The 17,500-nt window shown below is 40.5% G+C and overlaps 2 protein-coding genes and 1 long non-coding RNA gene across 3 annotated transcripts in view; 2 read left to right on the top strand and 1 right to left on the bottom strand.

Moving 5' to 3' along the window:
• The window catches only part of chst6 (carbohydrate sulfotransferase 6), a 4,919-nt gene extending 3,312 nt beyond the window's left edge, over positions 1-1,607 (top strand). The window contains exon 2 of the mRNA XM_027160858.2: positions 1-1,607. This exon is cut by the window's left edge and continues 37 nt beyond it. Coding sequence (XP_027016659.2) covers positions 1-1,172 — 1,172 coding nt within the window. The 3' untranslated portion in view covers positions 1,173-1,607.
• Positions 1,608-4,990: 3,383 nt separating this feature from the next.
• On the bottom strand, positions 4,991-6,324 carry LOC125139246. Its single transcript, XR_007138319.1, has 2 exons — positions 5,982-6,324; positions 4,991-5,309 (listed from the first exon to the last, which is right to left on the bottom strand). It is a non-coding gene; the product is annotated as an uncharacterized LOC125139246 (long non-coding RNA).
• An 8,927-nt stretch (positions 6,325-15,251) lies between these two features.
• LOC113651949 (carbohydrate sulfotransferase 5-like) overlaps positions 15,252-17,500 on the top strand; it is a 7,892-nt gene continuing 5,643 nt past the window's right edge. Inside the window, exon 1 of the mRNA XM_047802539.1 lies at positions 15,252-15,400. The gene's annotated coding sequence lies outside the window, so the exon portion shown is untranslated. The remainder of the gene's footprint in view (positions 15,401-17,500) is intronic.

Genomic DNA, 17,500 nt, shown 5'->3' with positions numbered 1-17,500 from the left:
TGTTGGGGCTTGTTCTCCTTCAGGTTTCTGTGATGGTGCTGTTTATTGGCTATCATGGCCAAATAACCCAGCACCCTTCTGACTCTGCCACAGTGACTGGGGGCAAAGTACATGTGCTGCTGCTGTCGTCGTGGCGATCAGGGTCGTCGTTCATGGGCCAGGTGTTTAACAATCACCCATCAGTGTTTTACCTGATGGAGCCTGCGTGGCACGTGTGGGGGTCGCTTGAGAGTTCGGCCGCACATCGCATGCGCATGGCAGTGAGGGACCTGATGCACCGCATCTTCCTGTGTGATCTCAGCGTGTTGGAAGCCTACATGCCCATCAGACACAACGTCTCCAACATATTCATGTGGAGTCACAGCCAGGCGCTGTGTTCTCCGCCGGCGTGTCCGCCCTTGTCCCCGCAACACACCACGGCGCAGATCCCGGATTGTAAGAAGCACTGCAACGTGCCCGGGTTGGGGCGGGCGGAGGCGGCGTGTCACACCTACAGCCATGTGGTGCTGAAGGAAGTGCGTTTCTTCGAGCTGGAATCTCTGTTTCCCCTGCTGCAAGACCCGTCACTCGATCTGCGCATCGTGCACTTGGTGCGTGACCCCCGGGCCGTGTTCCGCTCTCGCGAGGAGTCACTCCCCAACTTGTTGAAAGACAGCTCCTTCGTCCTGGGTGAAAAAACGCTGACATCTGACTCACAGCAACGCGTCATGCAGGAAATCTGCAGGAGCCACATTCGGATCTACGACACCGCTGTCCGTAAGGCACCCGACTTCCTGCGAGGACGCTACAAACTGGTGCGCTACGAGGACGTGGTGCAAAACCCGCTAGAACAGATCCAGCACATATATGACTTTGTGGGACTCAAAATGACGGAGCCACTGCAGAAATGGATCTATAAATTCACACACGGCACGAGCAAGGGGACACCGAGCGACGCCTTCAGGATCATCGAGCGCAACGCCTCTGAAGTCTCGAAGGCCTGGAGAGTGAGTTTAGACTTTAAAAAAGTCCAGCAGGTCCAGCAGGTTTGTAAGAGCGCCATGTCTCTGCTGGGCTACCGTCTGGTCCACAGTGAGGTGGAACAGAAGCAGCTTGACATCGACCTCACACGCTCACAGATGTACAGCTTCACCTGGCACTCGGCTAATAAATCTGCCACTACCAAGAACTGAGACACTGACATCAGACCTTTCCTGAGCTGCAACTCGGCATTTGATCATATTTATTACAGTAGTGGGGAAAAAACGGTGACATGACATTTTAGCACCAGTGCATGTTTCCCTTCTGTCACAGCTCACCTTTCTATTCATTATTAGCTACAGTAACTGAGTCCAGGACTAGAGGAGAAAACCTTTTCTGGGGTAAAATGGTGTGGGCCTTATTTATTGATCCGTAGGTGGATTTATGTGCAAATCATTTGTGTAGATGTTTATACAATCAATTTGTTCTTTATGAAAATCCTGTAAATTCAGAAAAACCTTCATTTCCCTTTCGTGTGTGTGTGTGTGTGTGTGTGTGTGTGTGTGCGCGCACCACTACTAAGATTAATGGACATGAGTTTCATTCCAAATCACTAATTTATTTAAAATAAACCCATAATTTATTTATTTTGGTTTATACAGTATCTATTCAGTGGGGTACAAACATTTCAGAGCACGAGTGAAAGTTTTTCTTTTTAAATAGATTTTTTCTGAACAATCTTACAGGTTGAATGTAAAGTAAACTGTGTGTATTTGTCACTGTTCAACTTTGTCATTACAATGGGAAGGAGACCACGAGCACTCGAGTCGCACACACGACACGTTTCTGTAAATCCCTCTGCTTTAGATCGGAGTGCCGTCCGATTACAAGCTTCAGTAGAAGAGCTCAGACATGATGAACACCATCAGTATCACACACCTGAGACAGAAATAGTGCCGGAGCTTCAAGATTGGACAGTAAAGATGTTTCATTTAGGTTTTGTTTGTTTCTCAATTTTTATATTTGGGACCTCAGAGTGTGTGTGTGTGTGTGTGTGTGTGTGTGTGTGTGTGTGTGTGTGTGTGTATATATATATATATATATATATAAACATATATAAATATTTTCAGAGTTTTGTGTCAATATCCTCTTACACAAGAATGAAATTCAATTCACCTTCTGTTATTTCCCTCCATTTGAGTTTTTTTTTTAACTTCAACTTCTAGGTCAGAAATAATTATTTTTTTGTCCATTTATTCCCATTTTGTGCTTTTTCTTTTGCAGATCAGCTGAGACATGTATGTGTAATTTACAGGTGATGACCATTTATTCACTCACACACAATGTGAGATTTTGTTTATAAGGAGCTGAAAACAGTTCATAAGAAGTCGTTGCATGCGAAACAATTTTGTCAAGTTTAATTTGATTCTTTACGTCATGAACACGTTTGTATCCGTTATTCTTGTTAATGTTATGGAAGACAGATGGAGATGACAATGGAGTAAAAACCAGAGGTGTATTAAAACGTGATACAGTGAACGATAGCAGGGATGATGAGGATGATGAAGGCAACTCCAAACACAAACACGTCTTGACAGTCACAGATAACAAAAGACACTTTTCTTAACTTCACAGTAAACAACGATGACGACGACGACTGGAGAGAGGATAAACTTCACAAAGGGGTTAGTAGAGTCAGGCAGGTAGCAAAGATACACTCAAATGTATTATACACTCAACTCATTACACACAAAGATACACTCCAATGTATTATACACTCAAATTATACACTCAAATGTATTATACACTCAACTCATTACACACAAAGATACACTCAAATGTATTATACACTCAACTCATTACACACAAAGATACACTCAAATGTATTATACACTCAAACATGGCTGTAAATCACGGGGGGGCATGCCCCCCATCCGAGGATTGCCCCCCCCCCCCCAAAAAAAAATGTATTTAAAAAATATCGCACACTCTATTGTTAAAAATATGTATGTACACCTAAATAATTGTGTAAGTAGAAAAAAGCAAACGCAAAAATGCATTTAGAAACAGTTGTGTTCCCCCTCCCCTTCCTCACAGTGGTTTGACCCACAGTCCCCCCTCCCCTTCCTCACAGTGGTTTGACCCACAGTCCCCCCTCCCCTTCCTCACAGTGGTTTGACCCACAGTCCCCCTCCCCTTTCTCACAGTGGTTTGACCCACTGCCTCCTTCCCCAGTACATCTCACCTACTCTACACACACCAGTCAGGTGTGCGGCTGCGGCTCAGTTAATGTTCAACTCCATTAAGTCGGGGATTTTATTCACTTTAAATAAAGAGATTCTCTTTAATGTAGTCGGTGCAGATTCATTCATAATTTAGTTGCGCCAAAAATGCTGATTACGGATGTCATTTTTCATGAATCTGCTATATTAGCGATTAAAATCTGACTTATCTAGTTAACGTTAGCTTGTTAACGTTAGCTTGTTAACGTTAGCTTGTTAACGTTAGCTTGTTGCTCACTGCACTGTAACTAACACCCAAAGCCGTTTCCCATGCAGTGTTGTATTTAGGACGACTTGGCATCATGTTAACTTAACATTAATGGCCACAATTAGCATATTGTTTAGCTGTTTAGCATATTTACTAAATGAGCACTAGTGCCACGTCCGAACTGACCTCACTGTATTTTTTTGTATAATCAATTTCTATTTTTATTAAGTGTCTTAATTAATTTTAAAGAAAATTTAAAACCTTTTTCAATTCCTTGTTTTTATTGTTGTGATTATTTTATGTTTTACTTTCTTTGAATAAAAACTTTGAAAATACCCAAAATGACGCGTCTCCATGCTACAATAATAATCTTTATAAGTACAATTAGACTATTATTTGTGTCCCCCTTCAAAAATTGCTCATGAGAAATTTTATATTTATTGTCCCCCCCTACTGTTAAATGGAATTTACACCCATGCACTCAAATGTATTATACACTCAAATCATTACACACAAGGATACACTCAAATGTATTATACACTCAAATAATACACTCAAATGTATTATACACTCAAATAATACACTCAAATGTATTATACACTCAAATAATACACTCAAATGTATTATACACTCAAATCATTACACACAAGGATACACTCAAATGTATTATACACTCAAATGTATTATACACTCAAATAATACACTCAAATGTATTATACACTCAACTCATTACACACAAGGATACACTCAAATGTATTATACACTCAAATAATACACTCAAATGTATTATACACTCAAATAAGACACTCAAATGTATTATACACTCAACTCATTACACACAAGGATACACTCAAATGTATTATACACTCAAATGTATTATACACTCAAATAATACACTCAAATGTATTATACACTCAAATAAGACACTCAAAAGAGATGCATGTATTAACAAGACCGGATGAGGAATGAATGAAGGTGGCAGTCTTTTATACTGTGAGCAGGTGATTGGGCAGGTGACACTGATTAGTAGTCAGGTGAAGTGGATTGTGCAGGAGAGCGAGTGCACAGCCTGGCAAGTCCACAACAATTAACAGGTTGTAAGTGTTTTTAATTGTGAACAGTGGTGTCAAAGGTATTCACATCCATTACTCAGGTAGAAGTATAGATACTAGGGTTTAAAAATACTTCTGTAGAATTTGAAGTATCAGCTTGAGCAGTTTTAATCTAGTAAAAGTACCGGTTTCAAAACAACTTTAAAAGTAATGCGAGGAAAAAATGCCATTAAGGACAAAAGCTTAGGCTGTGCCACAGACGCCTATTGTGCGCTACCCCACCTCCTCAAAAACATTATTAAAGGCCATAATGACTATAACGTTATATTAATATGATAATGTTGAAACATTTGGGCTGCACTATATGGCCATTGAAAAAGAACACATTTTAGTACAATGAAAGTACATTTAAGTGTTTCATGGAACAGAAGATATGACTAGTTGGATATAAGTATTGTAATGGTGCAAAAAGTCAAACTTCAGAGGCATGTCATCAGTAACCTTTATTAAAACAAACACATTGGACTCAAACAACAACAGGGTAATCAACATGTGACAGAGTTACTAATAGGCTTTGTTCATCCACAAAAGCAGCTGGTTCTCAAAGTTCTTTGAGCTTCTTTTTGGCCTGAAGATCAGCCCTGCAACACTAAACAGTCTTTCACAGGCTGCTGAGGCCGGGAGTGCCGTGTTAAGCTTAAGTGATCGCTGGCACACGGCTGGGAAGGACTTCAGTACATCTACTGTGTCTCCTGGGCACCTCAGGTACACATCCAACTGCTGGGTCGTTTCTAGAAGGCTGGACTTCTTCAAGGAGGAAAAGAAGTTCATTAGAATAAAGAAATTCATACAGATTTAAAACATGAGGATGAGAAAATGACAATTTTTCTTTTTTGTGAACAATCCCTTTAAAGATGTTTTAGGACCACAAGCAGCTGCTGGCATGACTGAAAATTAGCAGTAAAATCATTTTAAAACAGCATTTGGTTAATAGTTGGGCCTATTACCTCATTACAGGGACCCATAGGGCCCCATACAGGCAAGTGCACTCTCATATACAGACAGGATCATGATTATCTTTAGTATATACCTTATCAACCAGCTGTGGATTATAGCTTTGCACAATTAACTTATTGCATATAGTACCGATATAAGCTCAGATAACATTTGGTTAAAGTTGAAATTTCAAATCTCACACCGAGCCACCAAAATAGTTTGCAATGTTGAATCATAGCCTGCTGGTAGCAAGCAAACCACTGGCATGTAGCCAAGTTGTCCACAGCCAACACTGCAAATGTATCATCATTAGTACGGTACTGCGTCACTACAATATTGCCAATAATCGACTGATAATAACAAAAACTATAGCTTTGCACAATTACCTTACAAATATAGCAATAATTTAAGCTCAGATAACATTTGGCTAAAGTCGAATTTCAAATTTGTTAATAATTGATTGATGTTAAAATTTTAGCTCACCTCAATATGCTTTTTTTTAAATTAGGCGAGTTTTTGAAAGCCATTAGGTCGTGGTATTTGGGCGCGCGTAGCTTACAGCGCATGCGCAATGACATTTTCCCATCCAACCATTTAAAACATTCTTCCAGGTACGGCCAGGGATGTATAAGGCTTGGGGTTGGTTGGTCTTCCTGGCTACCAACTCCCCTGGTGCTGGTGGCTGAGACATTAGGTTTGCGCCTCTGCTACGGACATCTTCGTACTTGGCTCCGTCTGCTATGTTCAGCGTTGCGGTAATTGAAGTGTCACGTGATTTGTGTCCTGCGCAGGTGCGATGGATCGCGTACAAACCAATAGGGTGTCGGAATGGTATATGTTTATACTTCTCATCCAATCACAATCACATTCACTCTGTTCGGATGACGACATTTATCTTGATAGGTTTTTTGAATGAAAACAAGCAGCTGCTGAAATATTAGTAACGAGGCTATTTTTAAATGTAAGGAGTAAAAAGTACAGATAATTGCATGAAAACGTAAGTAGAAGTAAAAAGTCTGCTAAAAAATAATGACTCTATTAAAGTATAGATAATCAAAATTTCTACTTAAGTAAAGTAACGAAGTGTTTGTACCTCTGATTGTGAATATTTGTGGCATTTACTTAAAGCAGATGAAACGATAAGATTATGGAACTGATCCAAACCGCTTAAACACACAAGATCAAACGTTTGATATGGGCACAAACTTCCTTCCTGTTTGAAGGATTTTATTTATAGTAACAGGAAAGACTAGACTCGAGGTGTCACAGTAATGGGGGTAATTGTGTGTGGGGGGTTGTGTGTGTGTTGGGGGTTTATGTGTATGTGTGTATTTCTTTGATATGATGGAGTTGAATCTAATGTGAAGGTTCAGTGACTGAACGATGCTCACTGTGATCATTTATTAGTGATTGTGCTTTAGTTTAGATTATTAGTGAAGGTCGTGTTAACGTTACACAGAGGACTAAATAACAGAAATAAGTAAATAACAGATCACACACACACACACACACACACACACACACACACACGTCCATAAACTTTATCATCTGGAACTTTCTGGATCTCCGTCCGGACCATGTCTGTTGTTGGGATTGTTTTCTGCTGGAATCAATTTTCTAATCAGGACTTGGTGACGATGAAGGGTTTTTAATTGCATAGTTTATTTATAGATTTATTTATCATAAAATATTGACCGTGCTTACTGATTTATGTTAAATACGATATAACATCGAATCTGCCACACGGTGTGTTATTGTCTGGACCACAGGAGGGCGCCAGAGCTCATTTCACCTGCTGCTGTGTATGAACTCAGCTGAATGATCAGATAATGAACGGGATTAATTAGTAAGCTCATTAAACCTGTAAATTAACGGAGTCTTACAACAATCAAATAATAATAATGAGAAAAGAAAATATGGTTTAATAAAGATGTATTGATTTTATTTATATGAATTAATACCTAAACAAAAAGTTAAATAAAATAATCAGATTCTGTGAAGGGGTGCCAATAATTCTGCTACACCATCTCACTATAACACAAACACGCTCTAAACAAAATAATAAAAGTGAATTATTATTGGCTTGTTGTTGTCAGCGGCTCGGTTCGGTCACGTGGTTCCGTGCGGCTTCACTTGCGCCCCCGGTACCGTCAACAGCGCAACAAATCGCGCATGCGCACTGAGGACACGGGGAAAGATTCTATCCCTCACTCAGTTCACCGTGTCGCAGGTTGCGCTCGTGCGCGGTGCGGAGAACAGACCGAGAAGGAGGAGGAGGGTGATGATGATGATGATGATGATGATGAAGACGATGATGGCGGCGCGGTGTAGAGGATGAAGGATGGTGGCGGTGGTGTCGCACCACACACACATGGCCAGATCAACCAGCCGGAGCTCCGGGGTCTTGTCACTGGAGGTTCTGCGCTCCTACGACCAGCCGCTGAATGCGGAACAGGCCTGGGCGTGTGTTACCAGTGCTGCCGCGGGGCGGAACGGCATCGGTACCGGTACCGCGCTAAGGGACCCGAATCCATCTTACTGCACTGGGACGGTACGATCACTCTGCGCCCCGACACGCGCACCTGCACCGGTAAGGCACGCGCTCTACTGACATCCTCTGTGTGTGTGTGTGTGTGTGTGTGTGTGTGTGTGTGTGTGTGTGTGTGTGTGTGTGCATGTGCGTGCGGGCGTGCGTGCGTGCTTGTGTGTGTGTGTGTGTGTGTGTGTGCGTGTGTGTGTGCGTGCGTGCGTGCGTGCGTGCGTGCGTGTGTGTGTGTGTGTGTAAGCAGAAAACATGTTGATGATTCATCTTCAAAAGGTTTCTGATATCACAGATGAACTGTCTAACATCTCATCGGTGCTTCAGAACTCAGACGTATAACAGTGAACATTGTCTCAAAGCAGCTTTAAAGAACATCAGAAATATAGAACAAAATGTTTATTTACGTTTAAATATAGAACAAAACTTAGATTTATATTAGACTTATATTGACATTTATTTACAATTATTCCTTTAATGATTTATGAGAAACCCTGAGGTGAAACTCCCTGAGATGGTATGAGGAAGAAACCTCATGAGTGTGAGTTATTATAAACAGTCATACACATTCAGTAGGAGTTCTCTAACCAGGAGCTCCTGAGAAACTCTTAAACCAGCTGAGTTTGAGTTTATTATAGATTCGTCACTACATGATATCGTGTTATGGTGTTATTATAAAATATCTTCATTGTACCGATCCACTAGTTCTGATGATAAATGATACCAAATGTAAGATTATTAAACCTACATTTTTGTGTATTTGACTGAATTGAATGTAGCAGATTAATCTGACAATACAAGGAGAAGTAAACTCATGGAGAAGGTTCAATAATCTTACGTGTGTTTCGCGGTTCAGATGAGTGAAGTGTGATAATGACGTAAACCAGCACGGCTTCATTATAACACGATTCCCAGCAACACTCCAGGAAATAACACACAACTTCAATATTTCTGCTTTTTTCTTTTTTAATAAAGGAATAAACCTGAAGAGGAGATTGTGAGTTTCTCTCGTGTCACAATTCATAAAAGTGACTCTGCGTGTCTGTAAATTCCTGCTGTGAACATTGTGTAAACTAATGGCCTACTTAACGACATGTTCATAAGGAGTGTCTAGTGTGTAAGAGGAGGCATCTAGATGTCGAGTGTTTCTTTTCCTTAACTGTGTGTGTGTGTGTGTGTGTGTGTGTGTGTCTGTTATACGTATCGACCAGGTTTCTGGGAGACGGTAAAGTTTGCCTGGATTCAGAACGTCAGTGTGTTGCACATCTTCCTCTGGATCTTCCAACGTGTCCAAACCTTCATCTTCCTCAACCGTGTGCTGCCTACTGTACCTGTCTCAGTGCACAAACCTCACTTCTCCTGACATGTGTGTGTGTGTGTGGGGGGGGGGGGGGGGGGGGAAAGGAGAATTGTGTGTATAGTTTTCTATAAAATCGTCACTGTAGTTTTACAAGTGTGTGTATCATGATTTTTTACCTCAGAGAATAAAACTCTTTGTTCAGAATTTTTTGTCAGGTGCTTTTGGTCTCTGAAACACTCAAGAATCAGATGCTGATGAGCATCGAGTCGTGAATTCTCACAACACACCTCCCTCTTTTGTGTGTATTGTTCTGTGTTGCGTATGTTGTATTGTCCTCATCATGCAAATTCCTGCTCTTTGTGCTATTGTGTGTTTGTCCACAGCCACGTTTTCACGGTAATAACTAGTTTCTGTAACCAAACCCCGAGGCTGCAGAGAGAACGACGTTTCTCCTGACAAGAAATTAGTTCTAATCTAATCTAATCTAATCTAATCTAATCTAATCTAATGTACTGCTGTTTTGATGTCAGAGATCAGGTTCCTGCACCATCATTTTCACATCATCAGAACATTTCAGACTTTGAACACCTTTTTTTCTTGGATTCACCGTCAGTGAGTTTCTGTAACAGCAAGAAATCTGTTTATATCTGGGCTTGTTTTTGTTTTTTTATGAAAGGAGGCCATGTAACATTTATAGGATTGTGTTGTGTTTTTGTCCTGGGTTCTGAGTTTCATCTCTGGTTCTGGTTTGTCACAATTTGTCATAATCAATATGTTTTTGGGAGGAAAGTGAAGAACCTGAAGGAAGAGGAAAGCATGAGTGTGTGTATATATCCTGTCCATGCAGCTGTACATCCTGTGTGTGTGTGTGTGTGTTTAGGTTTGTTTTTTTTTAGTTTTGTGTTGAATGTAGGCGTGTTGTGTTGAACTTTGGTGTTTCTAAAACAGAAGGTGTGGAAAATACTCTCCACGCTTGAGCGCACTGTGAGGAGTTTCCTGGGTTTGTGTATACAGTGAAAATAAAACTTTTTTTGTTGTATTCTTTAACATAATCATGCTAATATCAATCATTTATCCCTGAAGTCTGCTTCTTAATCCACATTATGTGTTTCTAACACAAATCAAACAAACACAAAATAAAACTGTTTGACAAACAGAGCAATGAGTAAATATCATCATGACAGACATGTTCAGACCGGATTAAAAACACAAACACTTCTGGGCAGGTTTCCACTTTTACAGGTCTCACGCTCATCCAGATCGACAGAGTGCGTGGTTCTCTTCGTCATCCTCTTCTACGTACTGACTGACGTGATATAAAACCTAGAGAGGAACCAGACTCAATAGGAAACCTCATCCTCATCTGGGTCACACCAGAGAGTGGGATACTACTACTACTACTACTACTACTACTACTACTACTACTACTACTAATAATAATAATAATAATAATAATGCCCTTTTTATAGCTGTATTTAGTCCAACACAACTGAACTTACTAGTAAGAGCATCAGTGTAATTTCATGGTCTATAAGTGGTTCTATCCACAGCAGTCCCATATATACTCAGGATCCATGTGGTTCATCCTCAGCACTGTGAGAACCACCAAGTGACAAGACTCCAACCAGAAGTAGAGCATCAGGATGTATAAGGCAGGTCTGGGGAGCAGGAGAGTCACCTGGAACACTATGAGCTCAGGAACAGCAAGTTAGCTTGACAGGGAGAGAAATAATAGTAAATTATGTTAAGTGCAGACAGGAACTCCATCAAGATTGGCTATGACATCATAACTAAAAGGCTAGAACCAGAAGGTGACACAGACTGAGGGCTTCCTGGGATGTAAAGAGTCTCACCACTCCACAGTCTGCAGACCTGAGCGACTTGTGAGGGTGGTAAGGAGACGACATCTAGACATCCCAGTGCACAAAACAATCTATACCCATGAACCCTCCAGATTTACCTAAGAAAAGCTATTCATAAAAGCTAAACTAAACAAATGTGTTTTTAGGCTGGACTTAAACACTGAGACTGTTCCCTGTTCCCTGTTCCCTGTCTGTTTCCCTGCTTTTCTACTCGAGGTTCTACCAAATATCCTGAAATCGCTGTAGGCAAGAAGACATAAAAAAACACAAGACTGTTCATTGTTCATTCACTGTGGCATGGTGCCGTATGTCAGTAATATTTTAGAACCAGTATGAAATCTTACTGTGGATTTAAGGTTAAGCATTAAGGTTAAATAGTGTGAGAATTATATTTCTATATAAATATAATATACTGTATATACTGTCATGTGGAAAAATTAGGACACCCCATAAAAGCCTTTGTTTTTTTAAATAGTTGAACATTTATTCATTCACTACCACTTATCTGAACTTCTCGGGTCACGGGGAGCCTGTGTCTATCTCAGGCGTCATCGGGCATCGAGGCAGGATACACCCTGGACGGAGTGCCAACCCATCACAGGGCACACACACACTCTCATTCACTCACACCAGGCCTGGCTCCAGATATGAGATGAAAGGTGGGCCAAGTGATATTCCAGGTGGGCCGGGCGTATTGGGGGGTGGGTGGGTGTCATTTTCAGAGAACGCAACACCGAACACTCGACACAGAAAACAAAAGCATGCATCGCGATCTACAGAATATTCAAACCACGGCCGTGACTGATACCAAGAAAAAAAAAACAGTTCGGGGGAATGATTTCAGAACCGGCTGGTAAGGATTCGCCCTGTTTAAATCATTCGGGACAGAATTGCTGCATTTATGAGTTGGGTGTATTTGTGCTTTTGACACCGTCGGAACTCATCCATTTCTCCGACCGCATTGCCACAAAGAAAAAAGAAATCGCAAATAAATCTACATGTTGTATTTTATAAGGCTATATAAGTGTGTCAATCAAGTTCATTAACAGTTCTAATAAAGTTACTGTGACTGTCGTTTATTGCTTTATAAGCACATCCGTTTACCTCAAAGGTTGCGTGAATGTGAATGAATGAGCTAAGTCTGTCTGTCTGTCTAGGAGGGGGGGGGGAAATGGGGGTGGGCAGAAATTAGAAAATAACGTATCTCGAGCTGAATTGAATATCGCACAAATTTTGTGATTGACCTTTATGTGGTGTGGGGCCAGGGTGGGCCAAGCCTCTGATTGGGTGGGCCAGGTCCACGCTGGCCCCCCAGTGGAGCCGGGCCTGACTCACACACTACGGACAATTTTCCAGAGATGCCAATCAACCTACCATGCATGTCTTTGGACCGGGGGAGGAAACCGGAGTACCCGGAGGAAACCCCCGAGGCACGGGGAGAACATGCAAACTCCACACACACAAGGTGGAGGTGGGAATCGAACCCCGACCCTGGAGGTGTGAGGTGAACGTGCTAACCTAATATAACTAATAATAACTAATGGTCCAGGACCATGGAGCTACAGAAAACAACACAGAGCTACGATGAAATGTGTTTTTTTGTGTCAAAATACTCATTTTTTAAATGTATTTTATTTAATAAGTGAAAAGTCTTTTTTTTGTTTACAAACAATTACATCACTTTTAACTACAGGAACAAATTAAAACAAGATTAAATAAAAAATTTAATTATTAAATAAATAACAAAGAACTTAATATTTAATATAGTGTCCTAATTTTTTCACATGACTGTATACTGTATATGTTTATATATAGGAGTGATGTGTTCGTATCTTCTGGTTCTAATTGGGTTTCTAGCTTCTACACCTGGAGCCGCTTCATTCTTCTACTGAAACCTCCAGACTGCAGGGTATTTCTTATAATCGTACATAGAGGTAACAAAACCAGTTCTTCTGGTTCATTATGTTCTGATATAATATGCAACAACAATTCTGAAATTAAAGTATTAGATTGTCTACGTGAGCTTCAAATGACAGACCGGTATCAATACTGCTGATGATGTAATAGAAAGACCATCCAGAGTTACTCTGTAACCAGAAAGCTTACTTCTTGCTGTCTGTGTTCCTGGTACAAGATCTTCTGTGTGTCAGAGTTAAACAGGAGGAAGTTATTTAGCATCCATTGTCTTGTGTCCTTCACACTATCTTCAATCTTATTAAACTGGTGACTCACATCTGATTTAGCTGAAACACATAGCTGTGTGTCATCAGTGTAACAGTGGAAGTTAATACCATGATTACAAATAATTGCACCCAGAAAAGCAATAGGGCCTAAACAGAGCCTTGAGGAACACCGAACATAATGTTAGAATGTTTATAGAAGTCTCCATTTAGATCTATGAACTGAAAACAATCAGTCAAATAAGAGTTTATAGAGTTTATAAGTTACCAGTTTATAGAGGGTGAAAGGGAACCAGTATTCTGAACTAGGTGGCACTGGATTGTCCGGTTATACGTCACGTGGAACAATAGATCAAACTTTTCAGAAGAAGAAGAACAACAACAGTTTAGTAGGAGCCGATACAGTATATTCTTTTATGACAGAAATCTAAAGCATCCAGATTGTCAGATAATCATACGTCAGCTTAAACACTCACGTAAGAGGGAGATTATAGAATCAACCGTTTCTGGAAAATCTTTCATGAATCATCTACCAAAAGTGAGCAAGTCTGTTTCCTTTTAGTATTATTATTTTAGCCAGAGTATAGACAATATATACAACACCCAAACTTTGGAATAGTCTTCCTGATAGTGTTCGGGGCTCAGACACACTTTTCCAGTTTAAATGTAGATTACAGACACATCTCTTTAGTCAGGCGTACACATAATACATCCCATAATATTGTGCTCTAATACATCTGACCAAATGCACATTATCATCTAGTGCTTGTTAATATTATAAACAGCAGATATGTTAATTCCTCTCCACTGCTTCTCTCTTTCTACCATCCCGATGCATCCAGAAACTGTAGCAGCTCCGATCGTCTTCTGTGTGATGAAGATTTTGGACCTCCACAGAGATGAGGGCGACTCTGTGAGGATCCTGAGACATCTACAGATCTACCAGCTCCAGTTAGACTCTGCTATACTAAAGAGAAGATACCAGCTCCATGTGATCTTTGAGGACAACAACCTCCTCATCACTACAACATTTATCAGACTGTATATATATAATCACACCCCCAGTGTCACCCAGATGAGGATGAGGTTATATAATCACACCCCCAGTGTCACCCAGATGAGGATGAGGTTCCCCTTTGAGTCTGGTTCCTCTCAAGGTTCCTTCCTTTACCATCTAAGGGAGTTTTTCCTCACCACAGTCACCTGAGTCACCTCAGACTTGTTCATTGAGGATAAATACATACACATTTATATATATCTAATATTAATCTTAAATTTGTATTATATTAATCTTTGTATTAACCTTTTGTTCTATGTTAATGTTCTGTAAAGCTGCTTTGAGACAATGTCCATTGTATAAAAGAAAGTTCTATACAAATAAACTTTCCGGTAGAGTCAGTGTGAAGATCTGGACATTGTTCTGCTGGGAAACCTTGGGTCCTGGAGTTCATGTGGATGTGACTACAACATGCCCCACCTACATAAACATACAGACTAACGAGAGCCCTTCATGGACATGGTGTTCCCTCATGTTTTGGTGTCACCAGGGGGAACTGTGCAATATCAGGCAGGTGGTATTAATATTAATGCTGATCACTGTAGCCACGTGTGTAGATCATATAGTGACCCTGCACCTGTCTGATCTGAGTGAGGAGCTGGAGGTGTGGGACCACTGCAGGAGATCAGTGAGATACACCAGAGCCTTACCACATTAATCATGAGTCTTTAGTGAAGTGAGCTGAATCTCTCCAGGTGAGAAGGGAGAGTTTCTGCTTTGAGTTTTGATCTGCTGGCTGATCTACATCTCTCTCATGGTGAAGTCATTTCCTGGAGCTTGCATTTTTCTGTCCTATCGTGCAGCTGAGTAACTTTTGACACGGTCCCAAGCTCCCCCCAGTTCGAGTCTGTGTGCGACTGCATCACACACACACACACACACACACACACACACACACGCTCTCCAGCTCTCACTCACTTTACGCACTGGAGGAGGAAAGGTGAAGTTCTCCACCATCCGCTCGGTAAGACATCAATTTCTTTTTCTCTTTTCATTTGTTTCATCTCGCTGTGTCTGAAAGTTTGAAAGTTTAAAAGTTTTAAACATCTTAAAAAAACATTTTGGGACAATTTGCCGAGTGCGAGTCCAAGTGTCTGTTTTTCTGTCCGTCGTCTTTCTGTGTGTGTATAGTTTGTGTTTGTGTGTAATTTGTGTAGTGTGTGTGTGTATGTGTGTGTTTGTGTGTAATTTGTGTAGTGTGTGTGTTTGCAATGTGAGCTATTTTTTTGTTACCAAGGAGCTGAAAACAGGGCAAAAGCAAGTCGCATGCAAAACACACACACTTTTATTTTGTCAAGTTTAGTTTAATTGTTAATGTCATGAACACACATGTATGGCTGCTTGTGTGTGTGTGCGTGCATCCGTGTGTGTGTGTGTGTGTGTGTGTGTGTGTGTGTGTGTGTGTGTGTGTGTGTGAGAGAGAGAGAGAGACAAGGACATGATAATCACCCTCAAGTCTGCTTAGTGTTTACAATTTACACGCATACATACACACATACTGTACACCCACACACACATACATACACTCACACGCATACATACACACATACTGTACACCCACACACACATACATACACTCACACGCATACATACACACACATACACACGCGCGCACACGCATACATACATACACACACACACGCATACATACACACACACGCGCGCGCGCGCACACACACGCATACATACATGCATACATACACACACACACACACACACACACACACGCATGCATACATACATACACACACACGCATACATACACACACACATACATATACACACGCATACATACACATACACACACACATACATATACACACGCATACATACACATACACACACACATACACACACATACAGAGTACAGACATGCAGTGAAATGCTTTTTGCATCTGTATTCAAGCAGAAGGAATGCAAATTGGGATAAAAAATATAATCAAAAGGAGGTAGATAAATAAAAAAGTATAAACTATATAAAAAGAAACCATATAAAATATGAAAATATAAGTGAAAAATAATGTATATACATAAACATAAATATACATAAATGTGTATGGTTTTTAAGTGAAGTGGATAGTGACGTGACATACGGGTAAGTACAGTGACTCATACTCAGAATTTGTTCTCTGCGTTTAACCCATCCAAAGTGCACACACACAGCAGTGAACACACACACACACACACACACACACACACACACACACACACAGCAATGAACACACACACTGTGAACACACACCTGGAGCAGTGATTTTAATGATTGTCCTTAGAGTCCATGTGCAGTATGGTGTGTGTATAAGGTGGCACTGTGCTGTACAAGTGTAGAGGTGCAAAAAAACCCAACTTTTTACTTCAAGTATTTAAATCCAGAAAAAAAAAGTTTTATTTTCTGTTAAATGTTCATTTTGATGTCAGAAGTCACTGTTAATGTGACGGCGATGATTTTCTCCTCGAACAGCACGAGCCTGTGTATTTTATTATCCCAGGAAGTCACCAATTATTAATAGTTTTAGTTTATTTATTCAATTAAAGTTTACATTTTATTTTTAGACATTGCCTGAAACTGCCTTTACAGAAACAGAAACAATATAAGAATATAAGAAAATCTAAAACATTCCATCTTCTTTTCCATCGGGTTCTTTCCCATGTTCAGGTTGTAATTACGTCAAAGCTTTAATGGTTCTCTGAATGACAGATTTCAGAGTGACGTTAATGCACTTAAGGGGTTTTTTATTAGTGGGAATGGAATGTCGGTATGTTTTTGGTGCATTACTGCCACACTGCTGTCGGGTGGGGACAGAGACGAGCTGCTGAACCGACACGCACACAAAAAAACATTCTGCCGATCAAAGATAAGATAGGAAGAGAAAGAAGACTTTAGCTGAAAGAGAACTCTGTGAAGTCACAAACGAAGTGTTTGTGTTTATTCTGTGGTAGGAAACGTGTGTCACTCTGTCAGCACTGTGACATGTAAAGACAGAGCTCAGGAGAGTTTAGCAGCTGAAAGATGGCATCTGTTTCCTAAGGAAGGACATATTACAGATCACACACAGAACCTGAG

The sequence above is a fragment of the Tachysurus fulvidraco genome, chromosome 17 (genome assembly GCF_022655615.1).
Source record: "Tachysurus fulvidraco isolate hzauxx_2018 chromosome 17, HZAU_PFXX_2.0, whole genome shotgun sequence".
NCBI lineage: Eukaryota > Metazoa > Chordata > Actinopteri > Siluriformes > Bagridae > Tachysurus > Tachysurus fulvidraco.
Note: the sequence above shows the minus strand (reverse complement) of the source record. Positions and strands in the feature narration are given on the sequence as shown.